Source organism: Meleagris gallopavo, chromosome 5 (assembly GCF_905368555.1).
Source record: "Meleagris gallopavo chromosome 5, MGAL_WU_HG_1.1, whole genome shotgun sequence".
Classification (NCBI taxonomy): Eukaryota; Metazoa; Chordata; class Aves; order Galliformes; family Phasianidae; genus Meleagris; species Meleagris gallopavo.
This window is the reverse complement of record NC_139408.1, coordinates 44,911,545-44,928,439: the sequence shown is the minus strand read 5'-3', so window position 1 is coordinate 44,928,439 and position 16,895 is coordinate 44,911,545. Positions and strand designations below refer to the sequence as shown.

The following is a 16,895-nucleotide window of genomic DNA, read 5'->3' as shown; positions in this document are numbered from 1 at the left end:
TTAGCATGATGCAACAATTCTCATGCGCAGTGTGAGGTTCCTCCTTACACACACCACCTAACCAATTAAGCATATGTATAAAATAGGCATGGAATATGACAGCTGGTAGAATTTTGTTTCATTTTGATCATGTGACTGCATTGATTTAACTGAGGCTACACCACAGTGAGAGAGAATGGTATTTATACTTAGGTACTTCCAATTACAATTGAGTAACAGCTCTGGTCTGAGCCTGTAGCCAGCATTATCTGTCTTCTTTAAAAATAGTATCAGTTGTCATCATGGAGGAATACAAATCATAACAGAAACCAAACTTTTACTATAAAATACAGTATAATAAATTAACAGTTTCCTGATATCAAGCAAAAGGAGAACAGTCTCTCATCCCGAGCCCAATTCTATTTCTTCATCACAATGAGATTTCATATCTGCACAATGACAACTTCAAGCACAATGCTCAGAAATACCAGTTTTGACTAAAATTACTGATTTTTCATCCTGTGTTGGATAGAAAGATAGATTTATCCATCATCTGAACTTCTTTGATCACATTTGACACAGAATTTCATGACTGAGAGCTTCACAGAGAATTATTGCAAGTTGCACGTTTACACGTACCTGGGTTTGATGTGTATTGCATTGCAATCATTAGCATTGATGATGCAGATAGGTTGACATGAGCTGGAACACCTTCCCTTTTCGAGGAGCCCACTTAAGAGAAAGGATAAAAAAAAAATCAGCATATAACAAGGAAAGTAGCATATACCTGATTTCAACTCATACAAGTAATACAAATAATAAAAAAAATAATAATAATCCTAAGGTATCACACCATTTTGTATTGGTGGGGATTAACCCCCTGGAAGAGAGAGATGACTAAGAATATGGAATCATTTCACAGAGCATGCATCTGTTCTCCTAGATCAGGAAGACTTCTTTCTCAGAGCTGCCCTGAGCAAAGACAGTGCTCTTCTCATGCACTCTCCTTCAGGATCCACACACTGATCAGAACAGCATCACTCATACAGTCACACACAACTGAGACTCGAGTCATAGGTATGTCAAGGATGAAGTAGAAAGTAAGGAAACGAGGAGAATGGAAAGCTTACTTTTGATGTGTACTGGCAAAGCTGTGAGACTGGTGATGGCTGACTGGTGATATACGACACAGAGCACTTCTCAGAGACCACATGGTATGAACTGAAATTATGGCTATATACCACTGTGTAATCTATGATAAGGATAAACTGTAGCAATGCAGCGTAGCCAAGGTATTGTAAACTTGACCTCACATATGAGGTAGCTAGAGTTTCTTCTAATCTCCTGCAGTATGTTTATTCTCTGATAGTATACTGCAGAGTGTATATGCTTATTTGCAGAACTATATCATGGCAACATATCTTTGAAAGCACACACCTACACAAGAGGAGACGTGCATCTTCTCTGTTCATGTGCTACAGCTCTTTCCCAAGCCTGTCTGTCAGGACCAAAACACTAAGTATTTGGGATAGAACATAATCATAGTTCAGCAAGATACCTTCATCCCTCCCATCTGGCTATTCAGCTGTTTATGCCATCTCTTGTACCCTTCAGATTGTCTCAGAGCTGAACACAAGGAAAAAGAAAGGTTCTACACTTGCCTTGCAAAGGAACAGATCACTCCTCACTAGGGAGAAAGCCTAGGACACAATTTTAAAGAGCACACAACTGGTAAAGGGCAAGAGAAGGCAAAATAGAGAATCATGTAGTATCTCCTGCTCTGCGCTAACGTTAAAATGCAACTGAGAGCTGAAGCATTCTTTTTTGAATGTCATCCACACAGACTATGGAATTGCATGTATATAAGAGAGCCAAGGATTTGGCTCCATCAGTTCTTTTGGAGAACAGTTTTAGAGATCTGAAGACAGGGGGGCATAGGTTACCTAAGTACATCAGCAGTTCTTTAACAGATAACTTCAATGGAGGAAATAAAAGCTTAATATAACATTCTGCTCTTAACCTAAAGAGGAAATTTCCCCAAGAGCGCAGCCTGAAAATATTTAGGTGTAAATTTCCACAAAATCTTAATCTTGGAACACCGGACCATACTTCTTCTCTTGACCTAGGAGGAATTTCTGCACTTTTCATTGACATCAGTGTAGACCTTTATTTAAAAATCATTCCTGTTTTTTTTTCATAAAGGCCCACAGTGCAAATAAGGAGGAGATATTCTCAGAATCACACGATGGTTGATGTTGGAGAGAACCTCTGTGGATCATCTTGTCCAACTCCCGCTCAAAGAAAGGTCAACTAGAGCAGGTACTCAGGATGCTGTCCATTTGTGTTTCGAGAATCTGTAAACTTTCTTGTAGACTGTCCCAGTGATCAACTTCACAGGGAAAGGACTGTTGGTTAAAACTCATTTTTAATATTAAACCTAATATTTTTGTCTGCAGAAAATGGTTAAAATTCTCCCTACTATTGAAAGCCCATCAAGCTTTTAGTCAGGTACAAAGACAAGTATACACTTCAGAATTCAATCATTCAATCTACAGGAATTTTGGAATTAGGTAGTCACATCATATGTTCAGGGGAGAAAGTGAAACTCCACACTCCCCATCCTATCTGCCCCCCCAAAAAAGGCAGCCATTATCAGATTCTGTCTTAAAACTTAGAGGTAGAAGACATTACATGTGCAGCTATTTAGTACAGTAATTACAATGACAGGAAGAGATGCAGGGAGAAAACTGGAAATTCATCACAGTATCATTACACTAAAAAGACTCATTGTTCATCCACGTTCAGTACAGATGCAAAAATTATACATCATATGCATATTGATATTGTATGCATCATTTAGCAGCATTCTGTCCATTAATTCTGTAATCAAGAAAAGAATCACTAATAAATAAAAATTAATTATTTTCATTTTAAAATAGTCTTTTTATATACATACAGTGCAATATTGCATAACAATTCTAAGACTTAACTTCAGCTCTTACAGACTGATATTGTACCAGTGTACTATTTTCTGAACCATAACAATACCAGAATAAATTCTACTTACAGATAGCCATAGGCAGAAAAGATGTGCTGAGATATTCTATAATATCCTTGTGTAGAAATGGTGGAAAGGTAGCTAATGTTGAAATCATTGTATAAGGTAAAGTACTCAAAATATCATCATTGAGAAAAGGAAGCAAGCATGTAGTAGTGTAAAAAATTGATTGCCCAAGATCTGTTGAATAAAATGAAATAAATACAGAATCATTACGTTGGAAAATAATTACAACTATGTACTTTTTGATTTATTAATCCATCAAAAGTTTGCATTTAAATTCAAGTTTTCCCCTCAAAGTATTTCATAATTAATTACTTAATTATCGTGGTCACAAGTAAGTGATATCAATCATCACTGAAGCCCCTCCTAAAACAAGGGAAACAGCTGTTCAGCAGTATCCAGAACAGTTTGTAGGGAATACAAATAAAATGAACACACCTACATAAAGTGGCCTGCATTTAAGCAGAGGTGTTATTTCAGATTTGATAGGTACTTAGATTTGAAAAAGCCCCCTTTTGTAAAAAATTCTCAGATTATCTGCCAACAAAACTCAGATTTTGATCTTAATTACCCATATGACATCTGCAAATTGCCTCCCACAGAGGCTTGGGGGAGCATTACTGCATTTTGCAAACAATATGTGATTAAACAGAGGATCTTGTTTTCATTGGAAGCCATTGAGACCAAGAACGCCCAAGGCTTAAAAAGAATGAGATAATTACAAATTTATGAGTTTCAGACTAATTCTAATTAATACAATGCTTTGGAAAAGATACTTAAGAAATTGCAACATTTCAAGATCTAAATATTATTGCATATGTGGGAATTGTGACATCTTCCAAATGAGGAACTGAGAGGGGGCCAGTAACCCTCCAAGAACCCAATGAATTCCAGGTTTGAACCTGTGAGGTGACTACAAAATATCATAAGGCATTACCTCTGCAGGAGAGGAATTTGTTACTCCCTCTGTAAACTTAGTTGTATTACACAGTCTCCAAACTTATCATTACTCCTAGAATGATTAGAGTGCTCAGACAAGTCTGCACTTCATTTTTGTGTACATAGTAAACCTTCTGTGGAAAAACTAGACTTTTAATGCTAGAGCACGTTTTGCTCTTGCAATGCATATTTACCATCTAAGTTGGTAAATTGACAATTTGGTATAGTCTGGCAGGATCCAATCTGAGGACCATCTAGTGTACCTGTTGTACTTACCCAAACAGTATGGATTGTTCAGAGGAAAAAAAAAAAAAACACGTTTCTTTTTGTCAAATGCTATGTTGAGGGAAAAAAATATTAAGTTCTATCACAAAACTTAATTATCAATACACAGAAGCACAGGAAATAATAGGTGAAATCCCCTTGCCTCACATGAGTCAACCATTATTTCTGGAACAAATTTATCTAACTTGGCTTTAGTAATCTGCAAGACAAAGGTTCACTCCCTCATCTGTCAGTTCCTCTTAGTGTTTAACCATCCATATAATAAAAGGGTGTTGGATTTTTTGTTTTGTTTTGTTGTTTGTTTTTTGTTTTGTTTTTGAAATTTCTTCTGCTGCAATGTAAGACAACTAATTCTAATCCTGCTCCTAGGTAACTGTAAACACAAACAGTTTATTTCTCCTTGCAGCAATCTTTAAACAATCTTTACATGTTTGTAACCACAACTCCCTTCAGTTTTCTTTAAGCCAAAGGTATTTTGTTTTTGCCTTTCTGTCCACATTTTCTAGACTTCAGATCATTCTTGTTTCTTTTTCCTGGAGACTCCTCCCAAATGGCCTGTGCATTTCTTCAGACCAGACGAACAAATCTGAAAATTTTACTCCAGCTGATACCTTGCTAAAGGTATTAGAATGAAAAATTAAATAAAATGCTTTGGATGTCTAATAAAAGATGTTTACATATTGCCAGTATTAGTATACTAATGAGTCAGTCAGCCTCTGATCTGCTGTAGCACTTTGTGCAGTATGACTTTCAAGCCAACATTTCCGCATTTGATTTCTCTTATTCAAATATAGGATTTTACTTTTCTCCTTTGAAGACTTTTCAAAACAGACTGCAATTTACCAAGATTGTTTTGAATTAGAAATCGTTCACATAAGGGACATTACTTTCACTAACTTGATATCCCCTGTAAATCAAAGTGTTTTCTCAATGCCTTCAGCCAAGTAAAAATTAAAATATTTAATAACACTAGATGCAGCACAGGCTCCTGTAAGGTTCACACTTGGCATAGCCTTCCAATTGACATAGGCTCCTGGAGTGCTTTTCCTCATTCAAGTGACAACTGTATGTTCCAGATTGTCCATGAGGATGTCAAGTAACACAGCAATGATGGTCTAAGGACAGAAAAACTTCACCAGAAGAACCATTGTGCCATCATAAAACAAAATCATGTTTATTCAGTGTTATTTGTTCTGTAGACGACTCCATTGGTTTTTAATTATCACCATGCTATCTACTTGGAAAAATATTGTTTTGATAATTAACTTCAATTTCTGGAAAAATGGTAAAGTCATCAAGTCTGTAATTTGCTAATAGTCCCTTTTTTCCAAGATCCCAGCACAGTAATCACTGAATCAAAACATGCTGCTGCCAACTCAGAAGTAATTTAGCATTTAACAGAAGCAGCTTTCCTGCTAAAGAGTTTAGCAGTGAATCAGACTGATGACAGTACTCCCTGTACTGAACTACATAAGTTCATCATGATATAATACACCCCGGTACCACGGTGAAAATTAATTTCTGGCTTGTGCAACATAAGGAAAATGCTGGGTTCCAAAACCCCATTATGGGAAGCCATGGATTAACAAGCCAGATATATGCAGTACTTGAAGGGAAAAAAAAGAAAAAAAAAAGAAAAAAGAAACAATAAAAATACACCACAGTCACAAAAATCTTGAGATGAAGCAGTTCAAAACCTAATAAAACACTGCTTTTCAGCAAGTCAGATGGAAATACTGGCAACTTTTTAATCTGGAATATTTTTAAGACATCTCTATTGTCATCATTTTTCTTCCATCAAATGTATACCGTGTTCTGTGCAGAGATGGACCTTCACCAAAACACTAAATCTGCATATTCCTCACAAGATAAGTATACATAACCAAGTAATGCCCGTTTAAGAGAGCCGCTTCAAAAAGACAAGCCTGTAGATATCCCAACAGATTCATATTCAAGTTCCAGATATTTTTAGACACATTTTAGTTCCATACTACTAACATTTCACTGAAAATCAGACAAGTTCAGACTTCAAACCCAAATCCATGGTTCACAAAACAAAATATCTTTTATTTCAGAAAGCAAACCAAGCACTTTGATGTAAGTACATCCCAGTAGATACGACATCCAGATCCAGATCAGTTTAGGCCCATCTCTTCTATTGCATTTAAGCATCATTCATGGATTCACGGCACTGAAGTTAAGCGTACTGGAAGGGTTCAAGGGCCTGCTTACCATGTTGACCATGTTGTAGCAATGGAACTAGATCCAGCAGTGTCACCAGTGTCACGTAAAGTCCTTGATAGTCCAAAGATGGGTAGTCTGATAACTGAGCATCACGACTTTGCTGGCCACGTTCTGATGGAACATCTCGCAGGACGCTGTAAAGGAGGGAGCGAGTAACAGTAGGGTTGATGGAACTGACCTGTGGTCTTAGAGATGGGGTGAGTGGGAATGGCACAGGAAAAAGACACATGGTCATGGGCACTGTCAAATTGGAGGCATCTTGATTCTCCTTCTTCCCTGTGCGAGACAAAATGCTGTTGGGGGGACAAAGAAAAAAAAGAGACAACAAAGACACAAAGAACAGCACATTACATTGAAATGACACTATAAAACAAATAATAAAACACCAGATACATCCCACATAAGATGCAATTTCTCCCAAAACCAGTTATCTATGAATCTACTAACCACTGATTTCCATGCTTCAAATAAAAGAATTGACATCTACAAATATTTTCATTGCATCTCATGTGTTATCTGGTTCATAAGGAGCAAAAATATAAAAATGCATGTTTCAGTGCCCTACCCATGTTTCACAGTTAAGAAAAATTCTAGGTATCAATAATGTTTGCTATGGAAAAATAGCTGTGTCAAAACAGATTGGTATTTTACTCTGAGATTTTGAGAAGCTATTGGATTTTTTTCCCTTCTATGAAATCTTTTGAACCAACTGACTGAAAACATGTAAAATATAGGTGTGGCACTTGCAGAAACATGTTTTAGCAAAAAATAAACATGTGCGTTTGTTAAGATAGTCTTAAAAATCACATGTTTATTGCATTAAAATAATGTCTATGTATTTTATGATACTGTTTCATGACCACTCAGTCAGTATCATTTGAGATAATGAAGTTTAAACAGGCACATGGATTTAGAAATAATATAATATTTCTAAAATGTTCACTAAACTACATTTGGAAAAGTTATAAAATAATATATAGTAGATGGTCTTTAGCATATGTTTGTGAGCTAATGATAATGGTTGTTTATGTGTTTTTAACTTTGCTCATGTTTAAGGAGGAAACATTTTACTTTACGAATACAAATGTTCCTTGGGTAAATAGTTACCTTCAAAATCTAAGTGCTAAGCAAGCAAGACCAATAATATAACTGCAGATCAGACAGTGTGTTACCATACATTCCTCCTGCTACTTACGTTATTTATTCAACAAAACTCACTATAAACTAAAGGAGAGATAATTTCAAAAAAAAAAATAAAAAAGGATTTAGTGGGAATCAAAATAGAAGCTATATGTGAACCACCTTGCTAATGTAGTTTTAAGAATGTTGTAAACATGTTAACCTAATTTTCTAAAAAGAAAGGTAAAAAGCTACTTTAGATATAAATTGTCACTTAAGCAGTGCTACATTTTAGTTATCAAGTAATGATAGGGTTATGTCAGTCTTTGTATGTGCCTAGAAAATACAACACACCTTTTAAATATATTAAACCACACACAGTTTTTGATGTTTTGCTGTTTTCTTTAAGCATATTTTGCACCTCTCAGCAATCAGGATTCCCAAAAACAGTTCCTGTTGGTTTAACTCCACTCCCAAAGGCAGCATAAAAATTTAACTTAAAAAAAGAAAAGAGAGTAGCATCAAAATTTTCATGACTAATGAAGAGTGGAATTATGCCAAGAGGGAGACTTCTAGAAGTCTCCATTATCTTTAACAGAACAGACATCCCTACCATATAACCACCTTGGCACAGATTCACCTGTGTCAATGCAACAACTCACATAAGTAAGCTGAACTCATGCAAAGGTGCTTATAAGAAGAGATGCCATTCACTCACTATATATGTAAAACATTTTCATAGTTGAATGCCAAGTGGATACTACCAGGCAGGTCTCTCATCACACTTGCAGTCAGAGATTACAGGCATGTTGTATATATTAAGAGACTGCTTTTTTTATTATTATGCCCTACATATTTGGTAGATTAATTTGATTTCTGTTACCCAATGTCCAGTACAAGAAAAGTAGTGACTGCCATTAAAATGTTTACAAAATTGTATCAGAAAAATCACTAGGATCTAGTATGACTTTAAATACAAATGATCAGAGTGCTGATTCCTTATTTCCTATTAATTTTTAATTTGCTTAATGTTTATTTGCTGTACTCTACAGCTCTTGTTTATAGACATGAAGGTACTAAATTATTTCATCTCTGCCTACTAGCAGATGATACCTACTATCCATCCCTGAACTTGCCAGCGCGTCACTTCAAATCACTCTTACTTCTAGAAAGAGTATTACTGCACTACTTAATCCTTGCTTTGGAAAATGTAAGGTAGTGATGGAGAGTTTGCACTACAGACTTCCTTTTTTTTTGGCATGGAGCTACAGCTAACTGATTAGAAACCAAGACACATAGTCTTATATATTGATTGGGTCATCCTTCTGTTCACTCTAGGAACAGAAATGAGATCATATCCAAAAATCAGATCCAGTTATGTCAAATTTGGGTGGGGAAAAAAAATACAAAACTTTCAGACCCAGGTTTGTGACTGACCAATATGTTACAGTGGCAATAAATTAAAGAATCAGAAATGAAAATCTAGAAGATCCTTTAAGACCAAGATAGAATGGTTGCAGTTTGTTCCTGTTACTGCTCAAAGCACATACTGAGAAGGGACTGCCTGCAAATCATAACTCCATACTGAACTTGCTCCATGACACGCAAGAAAACTGTCAGGTTTCCTTAAAGATCTGTACAACTCCGCTGCAAATCTATCTCAAAATTATTGTCTTTCAGGAAACATTTCCTAAAATGTCTGAGAGATTTGCATCTCACCAAGGCAGCAAAACAAGCTTGATTATTAATTAGCCAGTAAGCATTTGCAACTATATCTTATGAAATACATATTACTTAGAAACATGCAGGGAGACTTCTCTCCAAGAAAATGTGGAAGAATAAGTTGTTCTGCAAGATGTTTAAGCCTTAAGATCATTCCTCAAATGAGAGTTAAAATACTGAAAATGAGCAGGGCATGAAACAAATTCATGCGGTAATGTAAGGAAATGCTTTTGTCCAAAGAGGAAAATTAAGGAAGAACTAAATGAATCAATATGCTATGCATTGTGTATGGTGACTTTATGTGATGTTTGTTCATAGAAATAAAGAATTGAACTTTTTTAGCCATTCCACATCTGTTCCCCCCACCCCTGAGCTTGTGCTATATCAAAGCTACAGCACAAAGGAGCAAACTAATCCCTTGTGAGATAACTAACAGAATGACACCAGATATGAATGTGATCCAAAACAGTAGGCATACCCACTGAAAGCACATTCAATGTGCCCATAATATGGAAAGGTAAAAAGTATAGTAACTAATAAAAGCTACACTTGTAAAACACAATCATAGTATGGAATTTCTGTGACTAAGAACTATTCCTTCTTGATTCCTTTGATTACATGTTTATCAAGAAAAGTTTGTCCTAAAAATCAGCTGCAAAGAGAATACACAAAGTAGAAAATATTTTTAAAAATTATTTTAAAATAGATGACCCCAATCAACTTGCTCTGCAAAGACAAATCTCCAAATATCAATGGGCATTTCTGTTGCTTGATCAGTACTCTTTCTGCAGCTTGAATTCATTACATATATTCTGTCTCAAGCTAGAAAGGTTATTCTCCACCACACATTTCTAACATGGATGTTAAACCTTACACAAGGGAGTATCAGTGTAGGAGGCAGAAAGGAGACTCAGCATGCAAAGAAATTTTTTATCAGACTGTCCAGAAAGACAAGTTCTTAACCAGTCTGTTTAGTTTCAGGATAAATCTTAGAGATCTGCATACAGTGGGTGGGAGTTTCCTCCTTTCCATCTGCCACACTAAACACAGGGTATGTTTTGTTTTGCTTCTTTAACCAGCTTCTATCTTAGTATCAGCAAGCATATACACTTATACTGGTTCAACCATAGCACTCAGGCTCTCACCCACAGTTCAGATTCCCCAGTTACAAGGATTTGACCTAAGTATCAGAATGCAGGCCACTTAATAAATTTAGATCCAAGTCCTGGCTGAAATTGGCATCCCTCTACTTGTGAGGTTAATCAGATCCAACATCGTTAAGGACAAAGCTATTTGCGAATTATGTAGATCTATATGTTTCATATCAATTTCACTTCTGCCTCATGAGGTGAGTATCATCAACAACAGGATTTTGGTTCAGTCCCATTCCAAGCACAAAATAAAGAAATGAAGTTGCTCAATTGTTATTCTGATTCTAAATTGCTCTCATAGTTGGTAAAGTTTCTTCAGTAAGCCCAGAATCATCCCTGCCCATGGAGTATGAAAAATTTGTTGCACTGGACATGCAGTTGTACTGCTCAGGAAGATCAAGACAGCAGTGGTATAAAGATATTTTCTTTAAGAAACAGTTTTTAAATTCATTGTGTTCCAGTGAACTTCTGCCCCAAAAATAAATGAATCTCATTGTAGCACTTGGTAGTTACAGCTGAGACAAGATATAAAAAATTCAGAATTAAGCTGTTTAAGCAAGAAAGTTAGATTTGAAGGCTCACAGCATTTAAGTAGAGGCACTTTAGTTAAGAGCCTTCTTCAAAGATGATTTAAGTGTGTGTGTTGTGTAAAATAAACCATCAAAACACTCTGATGTAGGAACAAAGTCCTATTTCAGAGGTATTTTCAATGACCCTTTGAATTTTTTATTTTTTTATTTTTTACCACTGCTGTGTTATCAGACAAAATTCAATTTAGTGATCTTTTAAAAAGCCCTACTGATTGCCTTACCTTTTTTCAACATTTTAAATGCTGAGGGAAACACATTTCACAGTGGTTAAACAATTCTAGTCTTGAGATTTTCAGTTAACAGAGGGCTGGGTTTCTTTGTTTCTGTTTGGTGGTTTTGTTGCTGCTTTTTGTCTGTTTTTAAACAGTGAAAGAGGTGTTCCACTGATAATGAGTATTTCTACGTATCTTTCCTTCTCATAGGTTTACAAACAGGGTCATGTTACGTTCCATGGGCTTTGAATAAGTGTTAGAATGAACTAATGTCATTCTTTCAAGTTAAATTCATGCTACTCCACTTATTTGTATCACCTGGATATGTGTACAAATACACAGTTAACTGTAATAAATTACTGTTTACTCAGGACATAAGGCAAATGGCTGTATTTCCAAACTAGCTTCTGACAGCAAGGAAAACCATCCCAGGTATAAATTCAGGAAGCTATGTACAGAAATGCAGCATTAACTTTTTTTTTTTTTTTTTTTTTTGTATATGAAAACTATTGCCAATCAAAACCTGGACAGACAAAAATCAAATCTCCACTGTCAAAAGCCATTTTAAACTGATTTGAAAACATGAAACCACTAGGTAGCACTGTGGAGTAAAGCAGAATATGCATGTCATTCCTAACTAAGCCTCACAATTTTTCACATCTTTTTAGAAAGACAAGAGGTAATATTTCCTATTCAAAATGTATTCTGTATTCATACGGTATTTTGTACCACATATTGTTACTAAATGTGGATCAAATTAGATCAAACTCCTGGGTCAGAGCAATCCTGATCTCTTGCTGCTGCCATCCAAATCCAGATCTGTATACCAACTTCACTCATATTGTTGTAGAGGACTGAACCAGAACCCGATCTGAACTACAGCACAGACTCTAGTCCTGTTTGCCTGGCTCATTGCTCTACCATCCCAAAGCACCAGGATTGCCAAGTAGGTCATGAATGTCCACTTATAAAGCTCTGCAGGTCACTAGCTCCTTTCTTCACGGGTTCAGTATGTTTGTACGTTCACCTAAGACTTAGAAGGGCCTAGCAAATGTGTAAACAACCAAGTTTATTTTAGAATCAGCCACTCAATAAGCAGCTCAACTGGGCAAATTGGGCAACAGCCACTGAAGAGATTAATTTATACCATTCTTTTCTTAAATTATGCTCTGACTCTTTCTGGTAGAGCATTGATCCATTAAATCCTGCAAACAATTCAAAGTCAGTGAATACCCCCTACAATACTTTAGCAATTTCTTTTTTCTTCAAGAGCATTAGTTAAAACTTACCTCAATAATGTCTGAGAAAAGTATTTCAGAGTATTTGCAATGTCAGTCCCAGAGGGCACAGGGTAAATGTTGTGCAGAACCCGGTTGTGGTATTCTTGAAGGTAACGGATTTTGGAAGCAACTACATAAAAGACAAAAGAAAAACACAGAAACTTTCATTCAGCTTTTTGCAGATGGTGAGAGAATCGCACCTGTTTCTACCACAATTGATTCTTTTTTTTCTTAATTTAAGAATTAGACCATAAAAAAAGACTTTTTCACTCTCTTTACTGAATAAATTGAACATTACCATGCATGAGCTCTAAGGGGAAGACAAGAAAGGCAGCGAATGTCTGCTTCTGCTTCAGATTGCCTTAGTGCTAGCAATTGGGGAAAAAAAAAAAAAAAAGTAATTTAAAGAAAGCAGTTATCTGTGCCTCCAAAAATCTCAGGATCCATTTATAATAAATGAGTCACTGGATAACAGGAGGTTCATGTGAGGTGACATTTCTATAGTGAAAAAGAGAAATACAAGCTAATACGGGAGCTGATATTATTTACTTAATGTTACAAACGTACACTATGCAATGAACTACAGACACGAAAAGAGTTGTGCTGTTTCTTTAAGCATCTTAGGAAATTTGAACAAAAAGGAGAGCATTTCAAAGAGCAGCAGAAGCTCTACACCTTCTTTGAGACCGGTTGTTTTAGAAATAGTGCTCTTAATATCTAACCAAGCTCCATGTTCAGTATTGGAAGAAAAATGACCCACCATAGCTACCAAACCATGTACTGCCTATATGACACTGGCCAGTCTCATGCAGAAATAATCAAGGATGGTCTGGACACTTTTTGCTCTATTCAGACTGATCAACTCTCCTGAGAAACCCAACCTGCCAGCCCTCAATTGCCCAAATCATGGAATTCTCAGAGTTGGAAGGGACTTTTAAAGGTCATCTAGTCCAACTCCCCTGCAATGAATAGGGACATCAACAGCTAGACCAGGTTGCTCAGAGCCTGATCCAGCTTGACCTTAAATGTGACTGCCATGTCTTGCTGCCAGATACCCGTAAATGAAATTAATTAATGAAAAGCCAAAAATTGTGGCACATTTTCCTATAACTACTTCTTTTTAATAACATGTATATATTTTTTTCTATTAATCAGCACAGTCATGCAATTATATAAGCTGAAATAACAAAACACTTTATTTAGACTTCCTAAATACTTATCATAGCTCTAGGCTTTGGCCTCACCTCTCAGAGCTGCCCAGAATGCTGACCATTTCGGTACAGCATCCCAGAACAGCTAATAACCTTCTGAAAGAAAGCTCCAGAGCAAAGGTTTATGAGCCCCAAAGATAATGAAATGTGTGAATGGCCTGAGCATCCAGAGATACACTTCAATATGTGGTGTCACTCAGAGGAAATACTTCCTTTGCCACTCTCATAGGGTCATCATATCATACAAATTCAAAATTAAAAATAGAAAGAAAGAAAAAAAGCTATTCCATGGTATTTTGCTGAGTCTGTCTTTATTATCTACACCAACTTAACTAAACTTCCTAGCTTCCCCATAAGCATTTACTGAATTGAGTGAAACCATTAAGAGCTTTTAAAGATGGTTTTGGTTGTTCCATAATCCTGGAAAACATCATGGATATCAGGTTTTCCCAGGGCATTACTTACCACAACTAAACATCAGTTAGTGTAACTCAAGGTGAAAAAGAACTAATTCTCTTGTGATACAAAAGCAGACCTCGGGCATGCTGTGGTGGTGAGTCAAATGATGAAACCCACTGTCAGTATCCCCTCAAATGAGATATGAAATTCAAGTGATCACAAAAAAAGAGAAGCTTCTCAAGATGAATTCCCAGATTGCCACCATTTTACCTGCTTTCCATACAACCTGCCAACGTGCTGAGGGTTGGTCATGCATTCATGTTTAGACCAGTGCCTTGTTGCTCTTCCCAACTGGTCACTCCGTTTCCACATTTGTAGGGTTTGTTTTTTTTTTTGCTGTTTCTTGGTAAATTCAGATTCAGTATGACTTGTGACTCCTCCTTGAGACATTCTGGTTCTCATTTGTCTATCCATGAGGGCAGAAGCAACAGCAAGAACAGTTGAAGCCTGAAGATTTGCCTGATAATTATGCATGTACATCAATATAATCCTTGTCGGACACCATCACTATTGGTCAAAAATTGCAGGTGAGTGGATCTTAAAGTTATGTAGAGAAAAAGACATTTGGTAATGTCATAATAACTAGACAGGAGAGCAGTCTTTGTAAACAAGATACATTCAGTAAGTTAGAATGCACAGGATATGTCTGTTAACTGAACAGTGAGCACTGAAGTGCCATGAAAAAGTGTCAAGAAGAGGAAAGATCTGCAAACTGGATCCCAAGTAGATCTTTCAACAAAAAGCAACATGGACACAGTAGAACCAAGATGCAGTCTCCCAAATGGTACAAGGGGATGAAAAGGAAAGACAGCCAAGGGAAAAAATATGGAAGAGAAGCTCAAGCAGAGAAGACCAAGAGAATCAGGAATGCGGAAATAGAGGCGGCAAAACAGAAAAGAGGGAAAATGCTGAAGACAGTGGCAGTACAAAGGGCAGCAGAAATTCTTCTATAGGCCAGTGTGAGGGACATATAATCAACGTATGAGAAAGAAAGAGGGGACACATTCAGAACCTGGGTGGGAGGAAGGCAGAAAAAAACCAGGGTAACACGGATCCGAGCATTGCACACTCAAGGCCTGAGGTGTGGTCAGAACATTGCCTTTCTATTCACAAGGCCAGAAATGCAGCCCCACAGTAATAAATTCACATCCACATAATATTTTAACAGAGGCATCGTCCATTACTGCAAATAAGTGGCAAAACCTACAGGAAAAGTTACAAGTAATCTCTTCCCTAGAGCAGTTGAGCACAGGCTTCTCAGAACAAGGACCCTCGCCAGTGACCTGAGTGGCCAACAGGACGCAGAGGACAGCAATCAGCCTCCGAGCCATTAGATCGCACCACGTAGTCACGGCAGGCATCGATCCAGCCTGCTGCTCGCAGGCTGCCCGACTTACATCTAACACCAAACATCGGCAGGGAAAGTAGCCTTGACGCGGGTGACCAGCCCGACAGCGCCGGTGTTTTTCCCTGGCAGAGCAGCAGCCGCCGCCAGCAGCCACACACGCGCGGCCGTCCCAGCCACCATGTCAGTCACCTGGCAGCTCCACAGCAGAGCCAACATGGTGGCTGGCACATCTCCCCGGCTGCCACGAGACGCGGCGGGCTGCGGGCAGGGTGGGGGCAACCGAGGGTCCCGCAGGGCGTGGAGGAACTCGGCAATGCAGCGATGCCGCCGTACCTTCAGCCAAAAGGTGCGCGTCACTAGCAAGAGCGGCACCGTGCCTCCATCACACAGCGACGGCAGGCTCGAGGCAGCAACGCCGGGAGCACCTCCCGGGCGGCACGGCGCCGGGACCGATGCCGGAGAGGCCCGATCCCCGCTCCATGCCCAGCGAGGACGGACGCGTCGCGTCCCCAGGAAGGCCGCCTCTCCATCAGCACCACCGCAACGGCGGAGGCAGAAAGAGCGAGAAAGTAGGCGGCCCCCCTCCGCAAACCATTCCTCCCGCTGCCCGTTGCCGGGATGCCCGACAACGCGGGTGAGCGCTGCCCCGCCGGGTTGCCCCGCAGCCGGGAGTCAGCCCCCGGGCACCCGCTCCCATCGGACCGCACCCGGTCGCGCCGCGCCGCCCGGCCCCGTCACTCACACTGCTCCGCCTTGGTGGACATGCTGCCGGCGGGGCGGCCCCAAGCGCCTGCCCCAACAGCGGGGACGGCGCAACGCCCCGGCTCGGCACCGCGCTGGGGACGGAGCCGCTGCCGCAGGGATGCGGGCCGGGAGCGGCGGCAGCGGGCGGGGACGGGGCGGGAACGGAGCGAGCTCTTAAAGGGAACCTGCCTGGAGCCGCCTCGCTGCCCGCCTCAGGGGGGCAGCACTGAGGTACCCGCCCCGGGTGGATGCTTCGAAGGGGCTGCGCGCCGGGCGTCCTAAGGAGCCCCCAGGAAAGGGGTGGTGGGGCTCTGGTGGTGTTTGGGGGCTGCCTCGGGGCCACGGGTAGCAGCTCCTTCTCATCACAGATTCATACCAAGATCATCTAGTCCAACTATCACATCAACCTGTGCTGTGACCACTCTAAACCGTGTCCCTCAGTACCACATCTGTACATTTTTTGAACATCTCCAGGGATGGTGACTCCATCACCTCCCTGGGCAGCCTGTGCCGGTATCTCACCATTCTTTCTGAGAAGAAAGATCTCCCTG

The 16,895-nt window shown here is 39.1% G+C and overlaps 1 protein-coding gene across 18 annotated transcripts in view; it reads right to left on the bottom strand.

Moving 5' to 3' along the window:
* Positions 1–16,514, bottom strand: part of UNC79 (unc-79 subunit of NALCN channel complex) — a 96,537-nt gene extending 80,023 nt beyond the window's left edge. For 7 of the 18 annotated variants that reach the window (XR_014883736.1, XR_014883737.1, XM_019615844.3 and 4 more), the window contains exons 1-5: positions 14,463–15,762; positions 12,592–12,712; positions 6,497–6,801; positions 3,047–3,217; positions 619–711 (exon numbers count right to left, since the gene is read on the bottom strand). Coding sequence is in view for 15 of the 18 variants with exons in the window: in XM_019615844.3 (XP_019471389.1) it covers positions 619–711; positions 3,047–3,217; positions 6,497–6,801; positions 12,592–12,712; positions 14,463–14,508 (736 nt within the window). In the remaining 3 variants the exon portion in view is untranslated. Of the gene's footprint in view, positions 1–618; positions 712–3,046; positions 3,218–6,496; positions 6,802–12,591; positions 15,763–16,342 lie in introns of those variants that run through there. The other 11 variants (XM_085225536.1, XM_085225547.1, XM_085225537.1 and 8 more) reach the window with 9 other exon arrangements.
* Between the last annotated feature and the right edge of the window lie 381 nt (positions 16,515–16,895).